This window comes from Taudactylus pleione, unplaced genomic scaffold, assembly GCF_031769625.1.
Source record: "Taudactylus pleione unplaced genomic scaffold, aTauple2 ptg000399l, whole genome shotgun sequence".
NCBI classification, from domain to species: Eukaryota; Metazoa; Chordata; class Amphibia; order Anura; family Myobatrachidae; genus Taudactylus; species Taudactylus pleione.
In genome coordinates, this window is record NW_028284801.1 from 2,984,145 (window position 1) to 3,006,065 (window position 21,921).

Genomic DNA, 21,921 nt, shown 5'->3' on the forward strand with positions numbered 1-21,921 from the left:
AATCGACTGTTTTGACAACCTGCTGGTAGTATATATACCCCTTGGAATTGATCCGTTTAATGCAACAGAGCTGCAAAACAGGAAACTGAATTTGGAGTGAGCTCTTTCAGTTTCAACAGATATGATACTTATTCAAATACAATTTTTTTAAATGTCATTTAGTGTTTTATCTTGTTGGTATCAGTGCATGTAAAAACATTTGTGAAAGACTAAATTTATCATGTATAGCAGCAGGAACGCAGATTTACACTAGCAAATTATAAAAGACAAAAAATGAATCACAAATTTGATGCAATGGGGATTATTTTTATTTATAAAAGTAACTTGAAAGGTCCAGTAATATTTATTACACATTGTCACACAATACATTTAGAAATTCAGTATAACCCATTTCATCGGAACACACTCATTATTTAATTGATATAAAAACAACAGAGACTTGTTTAGCCCAAGAGAAAAAAAAAAGTGTGTTTTGAAACAGCAGATGGAATGTTAGGTTTCATGGGTATAATAGCAATGTTTTTATATATGAATGACATGTTTGTGTGTCCCTGAAGTCATGCTCATTTTTTTATTTCCGCCCTAGCCTATGATCCCCACTGTGAATACTGTAACTGGAAAGGAACTAACTGTTCAGTGACCTGACACATCGAAGACAGAGGCTGCGTCCAGACTGGAACTTTGCTTCTACAAAAAGTCACATATAATGTGACGACCCCTCCCCCCAAAAAGAAAACAAAAAACTTTTAGACAATTTTTTTTTTACACTGATTTATCAATATAAAACACCCAAATCTTTCTTTGAGATCATGTTCTACTTCAGAAATTGGTATATTTGGAGGCATTTAATTGCCAATAAGAAATAAGAAATTAAGTTCTTACCAAAGATCATGGTTTTGTAAAAATAAAAAAAATATATAAACAACAGAAGCCAGATACCTAACAAATATTTATATAGTTTTAGAACTATGGGCCTGATTCAGAGCCGTTCGCTATTTGCGGTCGTTCGCTCAAAAACAAGGGGCGGCTATTCAAATGATCCGTTCGCAAATTGCAGTCTGTTCACACCTCTAAGTCTGAACGAGCGAGCAAAACATACGCTCGTTTATTTGATAAAAACGCCCCCTGGCCGCACGCACCATACGTCATGTCCGCTATTTATTAGATTAACCGAGTACATCGTACAGCGTATGAACTGCTCGCTATTCTTGTGGTTGGTGTTTTCAACCGCTATTTTGCGAGCAGTTCTGAGTTAAAAAAAACCAAGTGACGTGGTCAATGACGCTGATGTATTAATTATGCACTCCCTTAAAACGCCCGTTTTGACCTTTAAGCACGTCTGCGTTCGGATCTCCACTCCCCGTTTTCAAGCACCTTCCCCTGTTACCACCCACATATGCCTCATTCTGTCACTCAAAAAAGCAGGCACTCGCTATATAGCGTACAAACGATTTTCGGCCGCACTGACTGGTTCGCGCATGCGTACTAAAAACCGTACGCATGCGCAGATGTGCGAACATCGCTCGGAACGAGCGTACTGCCGCTAGCGAGCGGCTCTGAATGAGGGCCTATATACAGAAAATCCTTTAGTTAATTATTAAACATGCTGAAGACCATTTACAAACCCAGGAAAGAGTTTGAGGGGGTGTAATACTGGTATACCCATTGCTACACGTGAACTGATTGGATCAATGTTTGAGGGAAACATTTTCTGTGTTGCACTGGTGTGAAACTTAATTAATCATTAAGGGGGTGTCAAAGTGGCTCTGAACCAAGTCCCCAAATTTGTATCTTAAAATAGGAATTTTCACCAACTTTTCACCTGGTCAGGGGGTCAAAAAACAAAACATAAAACTGTTAACTCCTATGGAGAATTAACGCATGTCATAGCTGAATAGTTTCAAATTAGCATCTTCCGTTGAAAAAAAAAAAAAAAAAATCACATTTCCAACTGTTAATTGGTCATCCCCCAGTTGCTTTATTTAATGAAATGTGATCTGTCAATAGCAATGAATTTTGCCGTGGAATTCCAAGAATTAATTTTCTTTCTCTTAAAGCCAACACTTTACATTTTCAATTGGAATAATATATACATACACATACCAACCAAAAACTATAGGTTTTCCCTTGAAAATCTCTGCTTTTACACCATGGGAAAAAATCATGAATTTGACAAATCGTACTTTATTAAATAACCACTAGGATTCAACTTTTTATTTTAACCTTACTCTGGTTTTACTATTCTCTCTCATGGGGGAGAGCTATCAAACCTTGGAGATATAAAGTACCAATTAATCAGCTTCTAACTCATTTTTCAAACACAGACTGTAAAATGACAGACGCCGATTGGTTGAAACTTTATCTCTCTGTATTTGATGGTGGTACATCTCCCCTTTGATCATGTACTTTGTTGATAAGTGATACAGTAGTAATGGAACTCAAAGTGTGGTTTAGAACAAATAAAAATGTGTCTATACAAAACTGTTTTGCCCAGGAGCATCTTTTATGGTGTTGGTTACTAGTGTGCAATGTGGTTTATAAATGATTTAGGCTTCCTGATGTCTGCAGATAGGGATAAGCCATATGAACATGCTAACACCATGTCACCTTCAATTTTGCACATCAAATCAGATGTTAAACCCCTTGGTTATTTGTATTTCTTTAAAGTCCTTTTGTATGGAAGATGGTTTCTAGCTGAATACATCCTCCGAGGCCTTACAATGATGCTGTATAGGTTTCCCTGCACTATAGCACCAGTGATGTACTGCTCACTATGATATAAGTTGAGCCTGTGCTCACAGCAGATTTGATCAGTGCTGTTTCCATAAGCTGCTGTGTTTACAGGTGATCATTCTCTTCTACTGATCACTATTTTGACGAGTTCTTAGTGATGTGTTCTTCTTCCTGTAGACAGAGCACAGCAATGCACACTACCTGTACTTATACACATTTTTTAATAAAAGATCCATATTCAAAAAGTGGAGTAACGATCATAAAAAGGCAATTCCAGACTTTAGTTAGCAGCTGTTTGCTCAAGTATGATTTAACTACTACCTTCTTAGTTTAGAATATATATTTTTATTTTGCTATATAGAATACAAAATGTAGACACTATAGTCTTCACTTTCATTTCTTAGCACAGGCCTCAGCTACAATCTGTATAACAGTTTAATTTCTAGCAGCCAGAAATAAAACCTATTTGATGCTCAAGGAGGTTCAGATTGAAAGTACAATTAATAATATATAGGTATATAATTTATCTCCACTATACACCATCTTTGTCTGCAGCTACATTACTTTCTTTCTTTTTCTGTCCACCACTGTTTGCTCTTGTACTCAGACACATGCAAATTTTGATACATCTGTGCGAGACAGAGAGAAAATCTCCATCTCTGTGTGAAATCCGTGGTCTTGTCCTTATTTCTTTCTTTGAAGGTCAGGAACTCCAAACTCTTACTAAGAGATGTGAAAAAAACCTTATATACACAGTCCTGTAAAAGTATTGAGAGCAGACAGATGGTAATAGTAACAAGATTCCTTTTTGTAATAGTATATTTTGGATGTACGCAACACTGCTCTCTGGTGGCAAATATACAGGATTACAACTGACTTAGTTTACTTTAATTGTATAACTATGGAATTTTTCCTAAGCCTAAAATAATTGAGGAGTCAAAACAGCTCATGTATAAAATTAATTTTGAAATGAAATATACACAACAGGGCGAAATAGGATGAGTAGCTTCCCTAATTCCATAATGAAGATACAAGTATGTGTGTATTGCTGTCTAAGAAAGGACAGAAACAGGACTACATACAAATATAAAAGAACCACATGGGTTTTCTGCCTTTATACACTTTAACATCAAAATGGTATAGTTCTAACTTTCTCTCCTGTTTAACTTTTTTTACCATTCATGGAGTTGCTCATCCCTTACTTTTCCTTCTCATATGCCATTAACATTCCATATAAAATATGGTTTTATTATCTTTGTTACACACTTTGCTTTACATAACCACTCCTACCCTATTGCAGTGCATCTATTAGTCCTATTTTACATCATTACAACTTGTGCCCATCTCTGTGACAGCGTATAACATCTTCTTGCCCATTATGGCTACAAAATGTGTCCGTACGCTCTATGTGTGAGAGAAAAAGATATCTCAAAAAATATTATAGCAAGAAGGCCATGTATAACATCATGCACACCCCTCTATTACCTTAGGTTAGTATGAGCACATCCCTACACTTACTAATTCTAGCAAACACCTCTAACACCCTCTACCCCTGGCCTCTCCATAGTTTTCAGCAACTCTTCTACAAAGCTCATCTCTGCAGTGACCTGTGCAGCTAGAGCCTCATATTTGTTTTCTAGTCGCCCAAACTTCCTCTTCAGACCATTTGCACTAAGCATTGCAGTCCGGAGATCTTCCTGAACCTGCCGACGTTGCCCTTCCCCACGCTGTAGCTCCTGTCGAAGCCCCATCAGCTGACGTGCTACCCCTTCTTGCTCTTCCTGATACCAACTTTCTTTCTCCTCATAAATTGAGCGTAGAGCACAAAGATCATCCCGGGAGGTAGACTGACACTTTTGCAATTCACGTAATGCATCCTCTGCTGCTCCTAGTTCTTCTAACACATGGCTGAATCGTTCAAAATTCACATAAGTATTATTAGGAGGCATGCTTGAGTGTGATTTGATGGTGTACTCCTTCAGTCGTGTGGTCTTTAACCTCCGGCGCTCAGGTCGCTTCCCGCTATCCTCATGGCGAACATTACGGCGCTTGATGGCCTGCGGAGACAGACATGCATTGTTATAATTCCCCTCTTTTGCCACTGTTACCCAATACCATGTTTATTATGTCCTGTTTTGTATTTAATATTAATCCAGCATCCAAAATCACCAAAGATAGTCAATTTAGAAAATCACTGCATAGTACATTTACCCCACAGGCGCACAGTACAGTGACATACAGTGAGCGGTATTAGAATATCTGGCACGATGATCTCACCTTAATCCATGAATGTTCCAAGCTCTGGTCAATAGTCATCCGCTTCCTAGAAAGAAAATTACATGAAAAGGTTTCACACTATCCGCTCTAGTACACATAACAGAGATTATAACTATAAAAAAAAACATTAAAAGTATATGGGGTTTTGAAATAATAACTCACTTGGGATCCTTGACCAAAAGTCTTCGTATGAAATCCTTAGCAAGTTCACTTGTATTACTAAAATATTCCTCATCAAAATCATAATTGACACCTGAAATATTGGTCAGTGTTTCCTGCTTCGTCTCTCCCAAAAAGGGAGATGCCCCACTCAAGCTGGTAGGAAAAAGAATATCAGGAAACTCAATTAATAAAAACATGTCACAAACCTAACAGAATTCCATGACAAGTCAGGCAAAATACTTCTAAGGTCACTCTCCCACACACCACACGGTGCGTCTTCAATTCTGAATTTACAGTAAAAGAGGTGGTCCATCTAATGAATCTGGTTCTCTCCCTGCAAACACCGTTTTTACCTGTGGTAAGTAGGTGGGACTGTACAATGGTGGATGTCACTTGGCTCTGAAGCGAGTGTCTAGTGACAAGACTTTGGGGCTGATTCGCAGCTGGGAGCAAAGAAAAACAGAGCCAGTAACTTTGCACCTGACAAACCAGGTTACACTGCAAGTGGGGCAGATGTACAATGTGTAGAGATTTAGATGCGAGAGGGACCTGTCCAAATTCAGACCTACATTGCTGTGTACAAATAAAGCTTTGTGGGTTACAGCCAGTATTTACACCTCTTGCAGTACAACTTGGTTTCTCCAGGTGCAGTTACAGGCTTTGTTTTGTTTTGTTTTTTTACTTTCTCCCAACTCAAAATCAGCTCCTTTACCTCATATATACATTGTATTAGTGATACTCCCAGAGAATATGGATAACTGGCAAGAAGACCTCTGTCTTCTCTACATAATTATATAGATACATAATTACAGTGTGCAATTATATCTCCTAAATCTATACAGAGAGATATATATACACACACACATACACAAGAAAACGGGGTACAACTTTTATTGCTCTCACACCAGATTAAAAATCACGTACAAGATAAACATCTTGATGAACTGCACAATTTGCACATACTTAGACACCATCGCTACCCTGCGTCCACAGTATTCACGCTTCCAGGTCTCCCAATAGTTCTGGCATCAGGGAACTGTGTGTGCATCACCAGTTCAGTCACACATGACCGGCTTCACACACACTATCAATGTTCCCCATGTGCAATGCTATAGAACCCATGTGGACCCTAATGAATAACACAGCCTAACAAAAATATTGTTCAGTTGCCAAGGATTTTTGAACACATTAAGGGTCTTTGGGGGGTTGTGGAATTAAAAAATGGAAGTAGTTTTTTCAAATTGGCTCTAGTTCTTGAAATAATGGATACCCTCAAGTAATAGGGAACTTAGATTCCCATATGCACGAGTTATGGCTGTCAGAACATTGTGGTAAGCGAGGCATGTGAATATACTAGGGGGTATATTTACTAACGTGCGAGTTTTTAGAAGTGGAGATGTTGCCCATAGCAACCAATCAGATTCTACTTAACATTTAACTACACCTTCTAGAAGATAAATGCTAGAATCTGGTTGGTATGGGCAACATCTCCACTTCTAAAACCCCGCACTTTAGTAAATATACCCTTAGGTGAGCACTCCACGATCATTCTCGAATATTCTCCCTCCGTAAAGAAGTCATCAGCCACCCAATCAATAGTCAGTGACAGTTGTGTATTGTGTTTTCCCGGTTTCTCGTCCGTGTATCTGAAAAATGTAGAGTCAATCTAGCAAAACTGATGATATATTCAGAATTGGCACCACAAAATTACTCCAGAATCGCTCCAATATGATTAGCAATAATAGGAGTGCCAGGAAATGTAGATAGACACACTTTCCACAAATCGAACACATAACGAATTACACAATTCTGTAAGTGGATAGCCCTGTAACATGTCCTTTCACTGTCTAATGAAAATAAGTTTTCTTGTTTATTAAAATGGTCAGTGCATACTCACAGGATATAAGTGATCACGCCAATGCTCCTGTGGGTAGATAAAATAATATGTCAATGTTAAATCCCTCAAACACATAATATTACTACATTTATTCTAGTTTTCCCAAAACCTTCTTCAGTGCAATGTTTTACGATATTTATATTTACCTGGATAGATTAATTTGAAATACTGGAAGCAAAAGTATTTACAAGTCATACCGATTACCTGGCAAACGTACACTTGGCATCAAACAATTACTTTTGTTTGTCTTTATTATGTAGGTACAGGATATATATTTTAGCAATATTAAGGAAGTATGAAGAAATCAAATTGCCAAGTTTCCAGAAATTTTATTATTACAAAAACCTGTAGTTATGACTGCAAAGGACAGTCCTTTCTCATACATGCAAAGAAATAGTAACGTACTCTGCAAAGGCTTACGTCAGATTTAAAACGGCTTTGGAAGATTTTATAGACTCCATGGCATATGGATTAAACCTTCCATAATACATTTTAGAGACAAATGATTCAATAGTGACACTTTAAGGGGGGGGATTCAATGAGACATGGTATATACCCCACAGCTAATTGACAGCGCCAAGCTGGGAATAGCTATTATTTAGCCTTTACCCCGACAGTAAACACTGGGTTCACACGCACTAACCAATAGATTCGGAGTAAAATGAGGAATAAATGGGTTTCCCTGCATGTTATGCTGTAGAATCTGCATTTTAACTCAGATTTTTCTATGCAACTCCTGAGGTTGTGAGGAAAAATCATCCAGCCTCTGGTAATTAGCACGCAGGGTTTCTGCAACTAATTGAATTCCCCCATATGAGTGTTACGTGTAACCTGCAGCTTCTCCAATAAAATGAGCATATATCACACAATAGCCTGTGATTTGTAGGCACTAGCAAGTTCCTGGCGAGTCACCCAGTATTTTAGAGGTGCAATCATTTAAATGCAAAACCAGGTTGGCAGACGGAACTCGTTGATGGCTGCAAGTCCCATGCTATTACATTTACTCAATAGTCTGATATATTCATGGCCTAAAAAGGAGGGGTGTCACACAAGCCTCGTCTTTTAGCAGAGCAAAGCAGATGTAGAGCAGAAACAGTTCTATTGTTAGCAAATGTATTTAGGACAGAGGATCTGGATGGTTCTGGTGCCACTTGCCAACCATTTCTACTCCCAGAGGTAGGAGGCATGTTATGCATGTCTCAAAGTTTGTAAAAGACTGCTCAGTATAAACAGCATGACCCGTGTGGGTGATGTCATCAAGACAATCGGTGCACAAGAAGATGTTAACCCTGCAGAATTGCTGCGTACTTCTACAGCTTCCAGTCAGTGGGTCGGAGGACAACAGGTATAGGGAAGCCCTACTAAGGAGTTTATTTGTTAGGTGCAAAATAGAAAAATAAACTATACTACTTAGTACTCTTACTGATCCTGTTATAGGGAAAATCTAACAAGACAAATTACAGTGTTTCTGGAGATTGTGATAAGGATTTACATTACAAATTACAAAGAAGCATTATGTATGGACTGTGGGCCGGATTCAGGGCCGGATTCAATGCCTATATGTATGCAGAACGAGTGATTGTTTTACCACACTGCGCACGCACAGCGATTGTTTTGCGACTATGTTCATATAGAGGAACCAATTGCAAAGTGAGTGACAGGTAGTCAGCGTTTGGGGGGTGGTGGTGGTTAAAAGAACGCAGGCGTGTCTGACCGTATAAACGCAGTTTCATGGGTGTCCATGAAAAGTCACTGCGATCTCTCGTGCAGCATGAGAGGTCTCTGCATGTCAGGAGAGCTGTAGTGTTACGGCTAGTCAGACTGGCCTTACATGTTGTGTGACCGCCTGCTGTGCGTCCATGTTACCGATGTTTGTGCTGTTGCAAGTCATCGGACGGCGGGCGTTCCTTTGCTCGGGTATGCTTTGAAAGGCATATTTTAGCAACTTGGATCTGTGAGAGAATACAGTTGCAATTGCATTAGCGTCAGTCTCTGAATCAGGCCCCGTATCCCGAGGAAAGCCAAATACACACTCAAGAAAAATATAAAGTTAAATGGATTAAATTCTTTGTATCCAAGGGGGAACTTCAGACAATTGACATTGTTAAAAGGGAACTTCTAAATAGTAGATACAGTGATAAAACAGTGAGTATACAGAATATAATTATTTTATTGGGAAAAAATGTGTATAAAATGCAAATTATTCATATTACTGTACATATGGTTATTAAAGCAAGATAAGGCATGGAATGAGCTGTAGAAAGGACAAACTTATTTTAAAAGATAAAAACAATCCTTTCAGGAGACTGAGCGCAACACTGGGACTCTACACCCAAAGTGGATTCAGCAGTAGCTTCTCTATGAGCAGAAAGATGGAGAAATGTTCTATAAAAACATGAAATGTGACTATCAGACAATCTGTATAATGATACTCAATAGCAAGTAAGCAAACAAAACTGACTAAAAGCTTTGGAGATTATAAGAAAGGAATGTATTCCCTTTGCCAGGCATTAGTGGATACTATTATGCTTCATCACAGTGGTTCCCAAACTCTGTCCTCAAAGCACCCTAACAGTCCAGGTTTCAGGATATCCATACTTAAGCACAGGTGACTTACAACCTTATTCAGAGATGGACGGTATTGCAGGTCTGCACACAAGCGGCTGTGCAATTCCATCCATCTAAAATGCTAATGCAGAAGAAGGTGTCTGTAGGAAACAAACATCTCCTAGCTGCATCTGCGCTCCCACCAAGGTCGCAGCCTGAGCGGGTTCTGGCAGCTACGAGGCCAGGAAAGAATCTGTCTCCACTGGCACAGGCCCTGGTCTCGTCCCTCCCGGAAAACAGCGAGGCCCCCGTTTTAAGGAACGGCTGCCAGCCCTATACCCCCCAGGTACAGGTATAAGAATGCTTTCAACAGAGGAAGTTTGGGTCCAGGACAGTGTAAAGAAATGGAAACAAAATATTATTCAAGGTAATGTCCAAAAAGATATGTGTTTATGAAGTCAAACTCCACAATTTTAGGTGCAAAGGATACCTGAGAATTATGCAACAGCATACGAACACGTGATTTCCAAAGTGCTCGCTTCCCAAAAGAAAGCAGGAGGTTAATTCCACATGCTTTCTGATAGAAAAACAGGAGAAGTTTGCACGGAGGTATTTCTGAATTGTCTGGAAGGTGCATCTTCAGCACTATAGGGGAAGTTCTTTTATCAATAGATTTAAAGGATGCTTACCCCCATATACCAACTGTACCACATCATCATTCCTTACTCTACCGTAGTATGGGAATCCATAAAGATACTGAGTGAGACAAAGCTTAACGCTGGGGACACACTATACAAGCTATTGTCCGATATATAGTTCCGACGTGAATCAGAACGATATATTGTACACATTGTACATTGTGTATGCCCAAGCTGTCGTTCATGTGCTACACATCAGATGGGATGATTACACGGCTGCGGCTGTTACATGCAGCATGTAACGACACAACGCAACGGATTTTGTAGTGTGTACAGCTACGTGATGTATCATTACATAGCATCGCTAGGTCGCACCATCGTAAGGTGTGTACCCAGCTAAAATGTCACAAGAGAGAATCCCAAAGATTCAACAACTGTGTTACTTTGGAATTTCCCAGAAGGACTTGCAGGCCATGGTTCGCAGAAGCATTGCTCCTCAAACAACCGCAGCCTCTTTGGCAAGACTAGTCCTACACCCGAATGCAGAAAGCGCTCTTTGATGGCATGAAAATTGAGAGGTCATTAATAAGCAGCTTGGAAAGGAGATTCTTGATGTAGTTGATCATTAAAAGATAATTATGTGCATGAATTAATTTGATTTTTTTTGTTTTTTTTAGACCCTTTTGGGTCCATCCCATACATCAGTGCTTTCAGAGATGGAAAAAAAAAATAATATAAACCTAGTAATGGCTTACATAATTTCATTACCTTGAAACTCTCCCTAGCTACGCAGTATTTATTTTCCATGTTACAGTTAGTATATTTTTTCAAAGGCAGCTTGGGAAGTTACTCATAGAGAAGGGACTCTGACAAGGGGGCAGAATTAATTACATGCAGGGTGCTACCGGATAGGCTTCACGATATGCATCGCTCACTCATTTCTGCCTGTGGTCCATGGAGACGCGAGCAGACATGAATGTACATTTCCCCACCGTAACTGCAGTTATGTTTGCAGGGCACATGTTTTAATGCTCTGACGGTACCTCAGGTGCAACTGAATCAGCCCCAGGGAATCACAGAGGAATCACACTATGTACCTTCCGGGGGAGGGAAGACGGGCAAATTATTCCTGTTACTACAGAATACATTAGGGCTGCCATAGATGCTGCAATCAAATTCAAACAGGTAAACAATTTACTTAAATTAAATCTGTTTCCTCTGTGTGCTGGCATAACCTTTCCTATTATATAGATAGAAACAAGATGTTGGAAACAGAATCAAACGTCTTTCCTGTATGTAAACCAGCACTAAACCAAGCTGGCTATTTTTCTCCCAGGTGAATACTGGAATTAAAGCACACTTCTCTCATTTATATCACCACTACACATCTTCTACCTTGAGAACATATGATGAGGTCCTGATGCCATTATTTGCAACTTGTATGTAAATAGTGATGAATAGTGTCCACCACTTTAGGTGGGAGATGCAGCTTTAGTTAGTGTTATGCATTTTGTGTAACAAGATGTCTAAGCAATGTTGTTGGATTCCACTTTATTATGATTTCCCACTTTTCACTGTGCTCCAAAGAAAAGGAAGTTGCTTTATCACAAAGTAACCAATAAATGTTGTATGTAAAATAGATTGGTAGCTTTAAATTTATTTAGCCCATTCACCAACTAGATTTGTTGCCAATTAGGCCACACATGTGGAGTGCCAATTTTTATAGATTTGCCAATTTAACCACTGGGCCAAATGACAATATTTCACAGAAAGGCGTGAACTACTTCTAGATATTTGTGACCAATGACCAAATGCAAGATGAAGCAACTGGTTTCCATTCTGCTCAATAAATACAATTCCAGAATGGCCTTCAGGAGTGCTATAACATCTGGCTAATTTAGTCTAGAACCACCACACTGCAGATTGATTAAGGGAATAGAGCAAGACCTACCTACAAGATCCAAGTCAAGTTAAATTTGAATACTCAAGTGGGTTACCAAATAAGGCAATTTCTGTCTCCCATAACCACTAAAGCCCAGTGGTATCTCGCTACAGCAATTTATGTCAGGCCAGTAATAGCACCTTAACCATTTGATATTTTAATCAGTTTGGGGTCACATACAGTGTGATATCAGACCATTTGGCTGATACAACAGAGAAGCTCAAATATATGTATAAGCTTCATCCATGTGCATTAGTAAGATTTAAAAGTATGTGCATTTGTGTACTGTATTTCTCTTCTCATCACATTGTCTTCCACAGAACAGTAGAATTCTATTGCATACCTTCAGTCACATATTACATATGTATATCACAAACATGTCTTACCACATATCAGCCTCCAACCCAAGCGGTTCATAGTTTACAATCTCAGGAGCTGTAAAAGGAGAAGATGGTAGTTGGTTTAGGTTTACTCTGAGTTTTTGCTACAACAAGGACTGTTAAGGTTATGTGCAACCCTAATTGGCCTCACCCCCTAAATGTACTGATGTCATTACATAAAACATTTCTACATTAGAATTCCCCTGCGAAATTAACAATTACATGAGCAATCACAATTACACACATCCAAGTTCATAAATAAGAGTAGAAGCCCTTCAGATGTATTTAGTGTAATGTAATGCTAAATATATATTGTGGGTTGCTGGCCAGGTGGCATAGGTTTGCCAGCTGCTGAAGCAATGGAGTTTGGAATACTCACCTTCAGGAGCAAAAAGAGGTGTGTGACCACACCAAACACCTGCTGAGTATACGGCTCAAGGTGCCAAGCAAGGGGAGAGAAAAAGTCAAGTTTGAAACCACTGTGCACTGAAAGAGGCGGCTCAGAGAGGATTAGGCCAAGTAGGAGTCTGCAGTGTGAAGAGAGAAGCTTGCAGGCACATGCAAGTTGGTGGCAGACAGGGTCACTGTCCATGAAGAGAAGCTGTTTCAAGATAGGAACTCAGGAGTAATACAGAGAGAAAGGCAGTGAAGGAACATCAGTTATATAAGGTCTTTGCACTCTTGTGTGCAGCCTCAAAAGTGTTATGTGGCCCACTGGTTAGAGAGGGGCCAAGGAGTGAGGTACTCCCCTAAAGAGGTGCTTCTTATTTTCAGATACTTTTATGCTCGCAATTAAAGCACAAGTTCAGTACCCATTGGAATCTTTAGATTGCACCTAAACACTAGGCACTGTTAGAGCGAAATTCCATCACAATATGTATTTACTAAAGTTTCATTTTACTGCTTGCATATTTCCTATTCTTTTTTAAGCAAAAGAAGTGTCACTATTATCAGTAGGGAGCCAATCCGCAGGATCCTAGGATTTAGCCTCCCTCACAACAGGATTTAATCCCGGGATTGCAGGCTTCAAAATTGGAAAGTCACAATCCTTATGGGTAAGTGGAGGATTTGGGCAGGGGCACTGTAGAGGTAATTCATTTTATAGGGGAGAGACAGATGGCCTAAGTAGGTGATGTGCAGCAGGACTGGATGTGGGTAGATGGATTTAGATGTAGACTGTGGCTGGGATGCAGCATCTACTGTTATTTATGCACATAGCGAAGCCTTGCATGGCTGCTGCTGGGCAGTATGGTGGTGGCAGGGCCCTTCAATGTGCTGCAATGCTGCCTGGCATTCCCCGTATGACAGAGTATGGGGAGGGCTGGGACAGCAGTGGACGATGTGGAAATATATTCTCTGCACTCATTTTCATTGGAGACTTTTTGTGTTGAACCACTGTACCAGTCGACCTTCATCCATGTCTAACTTTTGTCTCTGTCAATCTATTGCCTGTCTAACATCTGTTGTTTAGCTAGACATTGTCAACCCTTTTACTGTGTATCTACTGACTGGAACACCTATATAATATGTAAACACTGAAGCAATGAATCATGAATGTGTTTTATTTTTCTGTGGAGGTCAATGTGTGTTTGTTTTTTTGTACTGTAGGGACCAATGGGGGCGATTCAATCCCGAGATTACCAGTGAGCAGGATGGCAGTTTCTCTGCCATAATAACGAACTTCGCTCAATATCCTCATCCTTGTTACATTATTTGTAAGTCCAATTATATTAATGATCATTGTTGTCTTAGAGCATTTTGATAACTTACTTATTTCAATTTCTAATGCTGAGACTACACTGTCCAATTGGTCATATCATCTGATAATCATCTGACTGGGCCGATAATTGAACATTGCCATTATCTATCAGTAATTTTCGGAAAGAACGTCCAGCATGTCCGATCACTCCGATAATTGGTCGGCCGCATCCAGCAGTGTATGTACTGCCGCGCCCACCATTACCCCTGAAATAGCTCACAGTGTATGGCCATGATAGCTGATGGTTTCTGCTAGTCAGAAATAATGTCTGTCAGTCTGACAGTGTATACCTAGCTTAAAGAGATTTCTTGCTGTATGGATAATTTATTATCAAGATTTGCAGTTTCCTTAGATATAAGCAATGTGGTTAATGATGGGGCAATTCAGCAGTTAAAGTCCAATTCCGTCAGCATGTAGATGCAACATGGCTAAAATTAGAATATATAATAGAAGCTGCTGTCCAAAATGCAAGACTATGATCCTAAATGCAGGATTACACATTTCCTGTGTAGTTTTAAATCTAAAATATTTCATTTGTTCTATGGATGTCATCAGGGACGAGTAATGAGGTAATTTGTCATGTGCCTTTCTGAATTATATCAGAAAATCATTGAGAGTTGGGGCAGTTTGGCCACACACAACCTTAACAGCACAATCTCCAGTGTTCTTTGCTGTGGAAAGAAATGTATTTCTAAATAACTCCCTGCTTTCAACTCAAAAAGACAAGACAAAAAAGGAACATTTGAAAGTATTTCACATTTAAACCATACATGATGCATTACCAGTTGGGAAACTATGCAGAAAACGGTCTATTATTGTCACACTTCTTAAGGTTACTCATAATATATGTTTTTAGTACCCATGGCGTTTTCAGTAAATAGGGTTGTGAGGAAAAAAATAAAAATATGAGGCACTAAGAAGTGGCAATTATACAACTCACGTTGTGCCCCTCTTTAACTTCGGCCACCCTTAATCACTGCCAAAGCTGGTGTGATGGTTTTATAATTTTAGTAGAGGGAACCAAAAAAAAAATATATATATATATTATCCCACCAAAATAGCCACCAACCATTCTTTTAAACTACTTAATTGGCAAAGGGGTCTATTTACTAAGCAGTGTTAGGAGACAGAGTGAAAAGTGATAAGAAAGTGATAAGGTCCCAAGCCAATCAGCTCCCGACTGTCATTTTTCAAACACAGCCTGTGAGATGGCAGTTAGGAGCTGATTGGCTGGCACCTTATCACTTTTCACTCTGTCTCCCAACACTGCTTAGTAAACAGACCCCTAATTCTTTTTCCAACAATCACCCCAAAATAGTTTTTTTTCTATATTTATAATCAAATTATGTAAATACCAACTACTCAAACCTGATTCAGTATAGTATAAAAGAGTTAAATTGCTGATTTTTACATAATTTGATCATAATAAAAAAAAAAAAAAACTATTTCGAGGACAGCATGAAAATATATATCTACCTATATATCTCATGCGACCACGTCTGACAAGTGATTAAAGGAAAGACGCTCCAGAACTGAAAAACAGAGAAGCTCATAGAGAGGTTATGGTTGGTATAATGAACTGAAACTCACAGATGGTCTTATTTTGAATAGACATTGCCAGAAATAGAGGGCAGACCAGTATGCATGTTGCTACCAACAAGCAGCAATGACAAATACAGGTGCCTCCCCTAACATTTATCAACTTCTAGATCCCTCCAATAATTCTGTTTACAGAAAATTGTTTGCCCATTACTCAACAGTTCTAGCCAATCAGCTGTCAACCATGATTATAGAAATAACAATTACAATGGGCACGGGCACTCAAATAAAAATGGCAAGTCTGTGCTGGGCTGTTCAAGCCCCTGTATGGAATAGTTTCTGAGAAAAAACAAAACAAAAACACACAAGAACACACCTAAGGTACTAAGGCCCTCATTCAGAGCCGTTCGCTATTTGCGGTCGTTCGTTTAAAAACAAGGGGTGGCTATTCAAATGATCCGTACGCACATTGCAGTCTGTTCACACCTCTAAGTCTGAACGAACGAGCAAAACATACGCTCGTTTATTTGTTAAAAACGCCCCCTGGCCGCTCGCACCATACGTCATGTCCGCTATTTATTAGATTAATAGAGTACATCGACCAGCGTATGAACTGCTCGCTATTCTTGTGGTTGGTGTTTGCTACCACAAATTTGCGAGCAGTTCTGGCTCTAAAATAACCCAGTGACGTGGTCATTGACGCTGCTGTTTTAAATATACACACCCATAAAACGCCCGTTTTGACCTTTAAGCACGCCTGCGTTCGGATCTCCACTCCCCATTTTCAAGCACCTTCCCCTGTTACCACCCACATACGCCTCATTCTGTCACTCAAAATAGCAGGCACTCGCTATATAGCGTACAAACGATTTTCGGCCGCACTGACTGGTTCGCGCATGCGTACTAAAAAGCGTACGCATGCGCAGATGTGCAAACATCGCTCGGAACGAGCGTACTGCCGCTAACGAGCGGCTCTGAATGAGGGCCTAAATCCACGAGAGGAGTCTCATTGCCACATCTCAGGAATACCTGTGTAATAGATATGACATTCACAGAACTCCATGACAAATATGCAGCAGCCAACGCACAAGCACCATCATTTTGAAAAAACTCAAAATGTGATCCCTCTCAATTTTGGGTGTTCCGCTAGTAACAGATTGGGCTTGTCCAAACAAAATGGTGTCTTTTGTTGCATAGAAGGCAACATGAGACCATGGTGGTGAAAATAGAGAGAGAAACCAACTGATACTTACGCCATCATGAGTATAAATCAACTGTGTTGATAGCAATGAAATATGGCTAGGTGTCTAGGAGAAAATTAGGGCTGATGACGGGAAGTTGGCTAATAACAGGTGGAAACTTGGAAAGAAAATTAACCCCAAGGCATGATAGCACAAAAAGCCTATGAAGCTGCTGCAAGGCGGGGATGTCAACCCAGAAGAAGAAAAACAAATAATCACAATAACAATGCTATAATAGGCATCAAACAGACTAAATTGATCTAATTGAGCTTGCAATATGAATAGGTATATTAACGTAATGACACACATACAATAATAAACATATAAAAAGTGCTGGTACCAGACTCAATGCTGTATTAAAGGTACAAACATACATATACCAAATGGATTACATAGGATCCAGGGAAAAACTGCAATCAATTATTTTCAATAGATTAATAATCAGCTAATATCAACATATCAGAGAAATATAAAACTAAATTCAACAAAAAAAAAAAAAAAACCCAGAAATCTGTGCTTATAAAGTTGTAATGGTTGTTTCTGTACATAGAATTTTTTTTTGAAGAAATGTACTATGTATGAAACATTTTTCTGTTTGTTCTGGCATCATGCAAAAACCACTAAATGAATTTGGATTGCATTTTCAATATTGTAAAGTTTAGTCACCTAGAAAGAAACTGAGGTATGTATTATCTCAATGTGACATCAGGGAGAGAAGCAATAAAGGAACAAACAGATACTTGGCACGTGCAATGATCATCAAGCCAATAATAACTAGATGTATGTAAATATAATTTTCTTGAGACCAATTTACTTTTAGGAATGTTTATTAATAACTATGGAGAAATTATTTTTTTTTTTATTGGAATTTGCACTGGCTCCTCAAATCCAAAATGACTACGTACAGCATTGTGTGCGTGCGTGCGTGCGTGCGTGTGTCTATATGTTGCCCACCCCGAATGCAAACAGTTATATATGTATGCATATATAAAAACATAGGTATATATAGCTCAAGATCTATTTAGCAGGAAAATCCACCTATATATTAAGCACTAATCAGGCAAACGCTTAGTGCTGCAGGTGTAGATCTCAGGACCAGCTGCTTCTCCCATGGGCAGCTTTACGTGGCTTGCTCATGAGTTAATAGCCCCAAGCATCTTTTTGTCTTAGTCACTGAAGGAAAAACTGCAAGGGGGGGAGGCCACAGGATTTCAGAGCAAATGCCTATAACTTTTCCTTAAAATATGGATTTTAGGAAAAACCTGTTCAGGAGGCGCTCAAAAAAAAAAAAAAAAAGATACCCTGCACCCAATTAAATTCCAAAAATCGGTATGTAATGCCGGCTGTCGGGATGCCTCCTGTCAAAATACCAACAGCGGCATCCCGATGGTTGGTATCCCGACAGACAGTATACTTACCCTCCCCCTACCTTCCCTTGTAGCCTAACCCTAACCCTCCCCATTAGTGCCTAAACCTAGTCCTTCCCCCTTAGTGCCTAACCCCAACAGCCTCTCCCCCCCCCCCTACTGAAGCCTTTGCCTAACCCTCCCCCATGCAGCAGTTTAGTCAGAAGGGGAAATAGCTAGTGATAACAGGTTTTACAGTATATCAATCTCCTAATTAATGATTACTTCCACCTGATCATATGTCGATGTGCTGCCAATTTAGAAACACCACCAATATAAAGACGCTCAAGTATATCCACAATTGTTTATATATATAAAAAAAAAAAAAACACATACATGCACACATACATACACGCATACAAACATGTAATGAAAAAGAAAAGGATACGCCAACAATACAAAAAAATTTGTTAACAAGTAATATAACCTAATCTATTTAAAGCAATCATATAAATATCTTTTTACTAATGGAGTGATATTCTCCACAAAACAACATTATTAGTGGCTTAGACTTAACACAGACACGTTAGGAAGATATGTCCTTAATAGATACAGTATCAAAAGCTGCACTGACATAATATAAATAAGCAAACACTACAAATATATGAATTTAATAAATGAAAAGTAGATGGATAAAGTCACATGTATAGTAAACGTACAGAAAAGACTCATATGAGTAATGAAGAGGTGTTAGGAAAGAGATATTAAGATGGAGATCTATAGATGCATGTACGAGGGTGAGTCAAAAATTATCCGCACTCCAGTTATATTAAAACTTCTGTTGGCCGCACTGTGTTATCAACACTTTCCGTACTAGGTCGCTGTCTCCCCACTCACTGCTCTGCAGGTTTGAATGTGTTACATCAGTTCATTTGTGACTGCAGTGTAAGAAAAAATGGCTGCCCCACTTGTTATTTACATGAAAGAAGAGCAGCGTACAGTGATTAGTTTTTTGTGGTTTGAGGGTGTGTCTGGTGCCGATATTTATCGAAGACCTTGTGCGTAGTATGGAGAAAGTGTTTTGTCGCGAAGAAGTGTGTATGAATAGATAGAGAAGTTCAAAGAAGGTCGCTCAATTGTCAGCCATGAAGAAGGCGCCGGACGCCCATCCACATCCACGACTGATGAGAACATTGAGTGTGCACGTGAACTGATTCTGTTGGATATCAAGAGTTACAGTGGATTATGTTGCAAATCATTTGCAAATCAGAAGCCCCAAGAGGATGAAGATTCACTTCTGAAGAATTGAGGACCGCGGTGCATTCGTGGCTCGCAGCTCAGCCTAAAACATTTTTTGATGTAATACGAAAGCTTGTTGAGAGATGGACAAAGTGTATTGAAATGCAGGGAGATTATGTCGAAAAATAATGTATTTGTCTTTTCTGAAAGTTGATTAAAATAAATTGTACAATTTTTGACTCACCCTCGTAGATAAATGAGGGATAGGAGCAGGCAACTGTTCTCTAGCATACACATAGGACTAAACACCAACCCATGTACACAATAATTACCTAACACAACCCATAAATGCAAATAATCAAGTGAAACATACCCAAATCTAACTAAGACATGAATAATAATATTCATATTATATATTATTAATTATATTCACATATAGTATTTTTAGTACCACTTAAAGCAGAAGGTACAAGTTTCCACCTAAAGCAGAAGGTACAAGTTTCCACCTATCAAAATAGCAGCGCTAATAATAATAATAATAATAGGAAAATAGGAATAGCGCTGCTATTATTTTGATAGGTGAAAACCTGTACCTTCTGCTTTAAGTGGTTCTAACAGATAAGCTACATACACACACAACGATTTAGTAAATGAACGATTTTAGTTCATTTTTTCAAGGGAAAAATTAACGAAAATAGGTTAACAAAATCGTTCATTTACTAAATGCAATGAACGTTTTTTTTTAACTACAAACGATTTTTGCATATTTCCTTACTGAAAATCGGTGAGTTGGTAAGTCTGACTGAACTACAAACGTGAACGCGCATGAACGATAATCCTTCATCGTTTTAACTGAGAAAGTGAATGATTTTCAACGATTGAACGATAAACGATAGTTATCGATAATCGTTCAAAAAATCGTTGTTTGTGTATGTACCTTAAGACTCAAACTGAGGCTTGAGGTCTTTCCATTGTGAATAAAAACCTACACTAGCTTAGCCATGGTTACTTACCAACAAATTCCGGTGTTCCAAAGATATTTTTGAACTCATTACCAGCTTGTATTTTGTGAGCAATTCCAAAATCTATGAGTTTGATCCGAGGATTTGGGCTGCTCTGATCCAGCAACATGATATTTTCTGGCTGAGGAGACAGGAATGATGGAAATATTCAAAATTACCCAACCAAAAAGAATATCTTAGCAACATCTAAAAAAGTAAATCTCTGGATTTCATTTAGCATCCAATGACCTTTTAACCAGACCTAAGGTGACAGAGACAAGCTCAGAATGAGTTATCTAATACCCCTTTCACACTTGCTGCAATAACCTGGGTAATTGCACTTGAATGCGCAGCAACCCGGGTTACTGTGCAGTGTTAAAATAAGGCCAGGTTGAAATAAGATGGGTCAAGAAACCCGGCATTTCAACTTTGATTAATGAGCAGGGTTGAACACAGGTTCAACCCGGCTCACGATGCAGTGTGAACGGGTAGCCCGGGTCCCATTCACAGCATAGGAAGAGCCGTCGTTTGGAGACGAGATTGTGATGACGTTATCGACCCAGCATTAATCCAGGTTGGGCCGCCAACATCTGAAAGGGGTCTCACCCGGGATGGACACGTGAACAAACTTCTGGGTGCGACGCGGCATTGAAATGTGAAATGGGTATAACTGAGACGTTCATATGACAACTGTATAAAGTGATGTAGAGAAAGACAACATTTATCCGACTTTGTAACAGCTAGTAACAAATACTAACATTCAGATAAGTATAGATGTGGATACATTTGTTGGTATCCTTACAGCTCACTGAAACAATGCTTCTTTCCTACTCAAATGTGATGAAATTCAAAGCTAATGGTCTCATGTATATCTGCATACCTTTGATATGGAATACTGCGAAAGATAAATTATTGCTGTTTCTCCAAAAAGTATTCTAAACTGGTCTGCACAGATTTGTTGGTACCCTTTAGAAAAAATAAATAATACGATCATAGTGATATTTCAAACTAATTGCTTTCTTGAGTTAGCATCACACGTCTTCAATCTCTAAGCAATAGCCCATTTAAAACGGAGAAAAGCAGTAACTCTGCTGTTTGGTATCATCGTGTGCACCACACTGAACGTGGACCAGAGAAAGCAGAGCGTTATCTGAGGAGATCAAAAAGAAAATTATAGACAAGCATGGTAAAGATAAAGGCTATAAAAACCATCTCCAAGC

General features: G+C 39.1%; 1 protein-coding gene across 1 annotated transcript in view; it reads right to left on the minus strand.

Moving 5' to 3' along the window:
• Positions 1 to 285: 285 nt before the first annotated feature.
• Positions 286 to 21,921, minus strand: part of DAPK3 (death associated protein kinase 3) — a 37,184-nt gene continuing 15,548 nt past the window's right edge. Inside the window, exons 3-8 of the mRNA XM_088446478.1 lie at positions 20,714 to 20,843; positions 12,583 to 12,631; positions 7,070 to 7,096; positions 5,173 to 5,325; positions 5,011 to 5,056; positions 286 to 4,790 (exon numbers count right to left, since the gene is read on the minus strand). Of these exons, the coding sequence (XP_088302604.1) occupies positions 4,257 to 4,790; positions 5,011 to 5,056; positions 5,173 to 5,325; positions 7,070 to 7,096; positions 12,583 to 12,631; positions 20,714 to 20,843 (939 nt within the window). The 3' untranslated portion in view covers positions 286 to 4,256. The remainder of the gene's footprint in view (positions 4,791 to 5,010; positions 5,057 to 5,172; positions 5,326 to 7,069; positions 7,097 to 12,582; positions 12,632 to 20,713; positions 20,844 to 21,921) is intronic.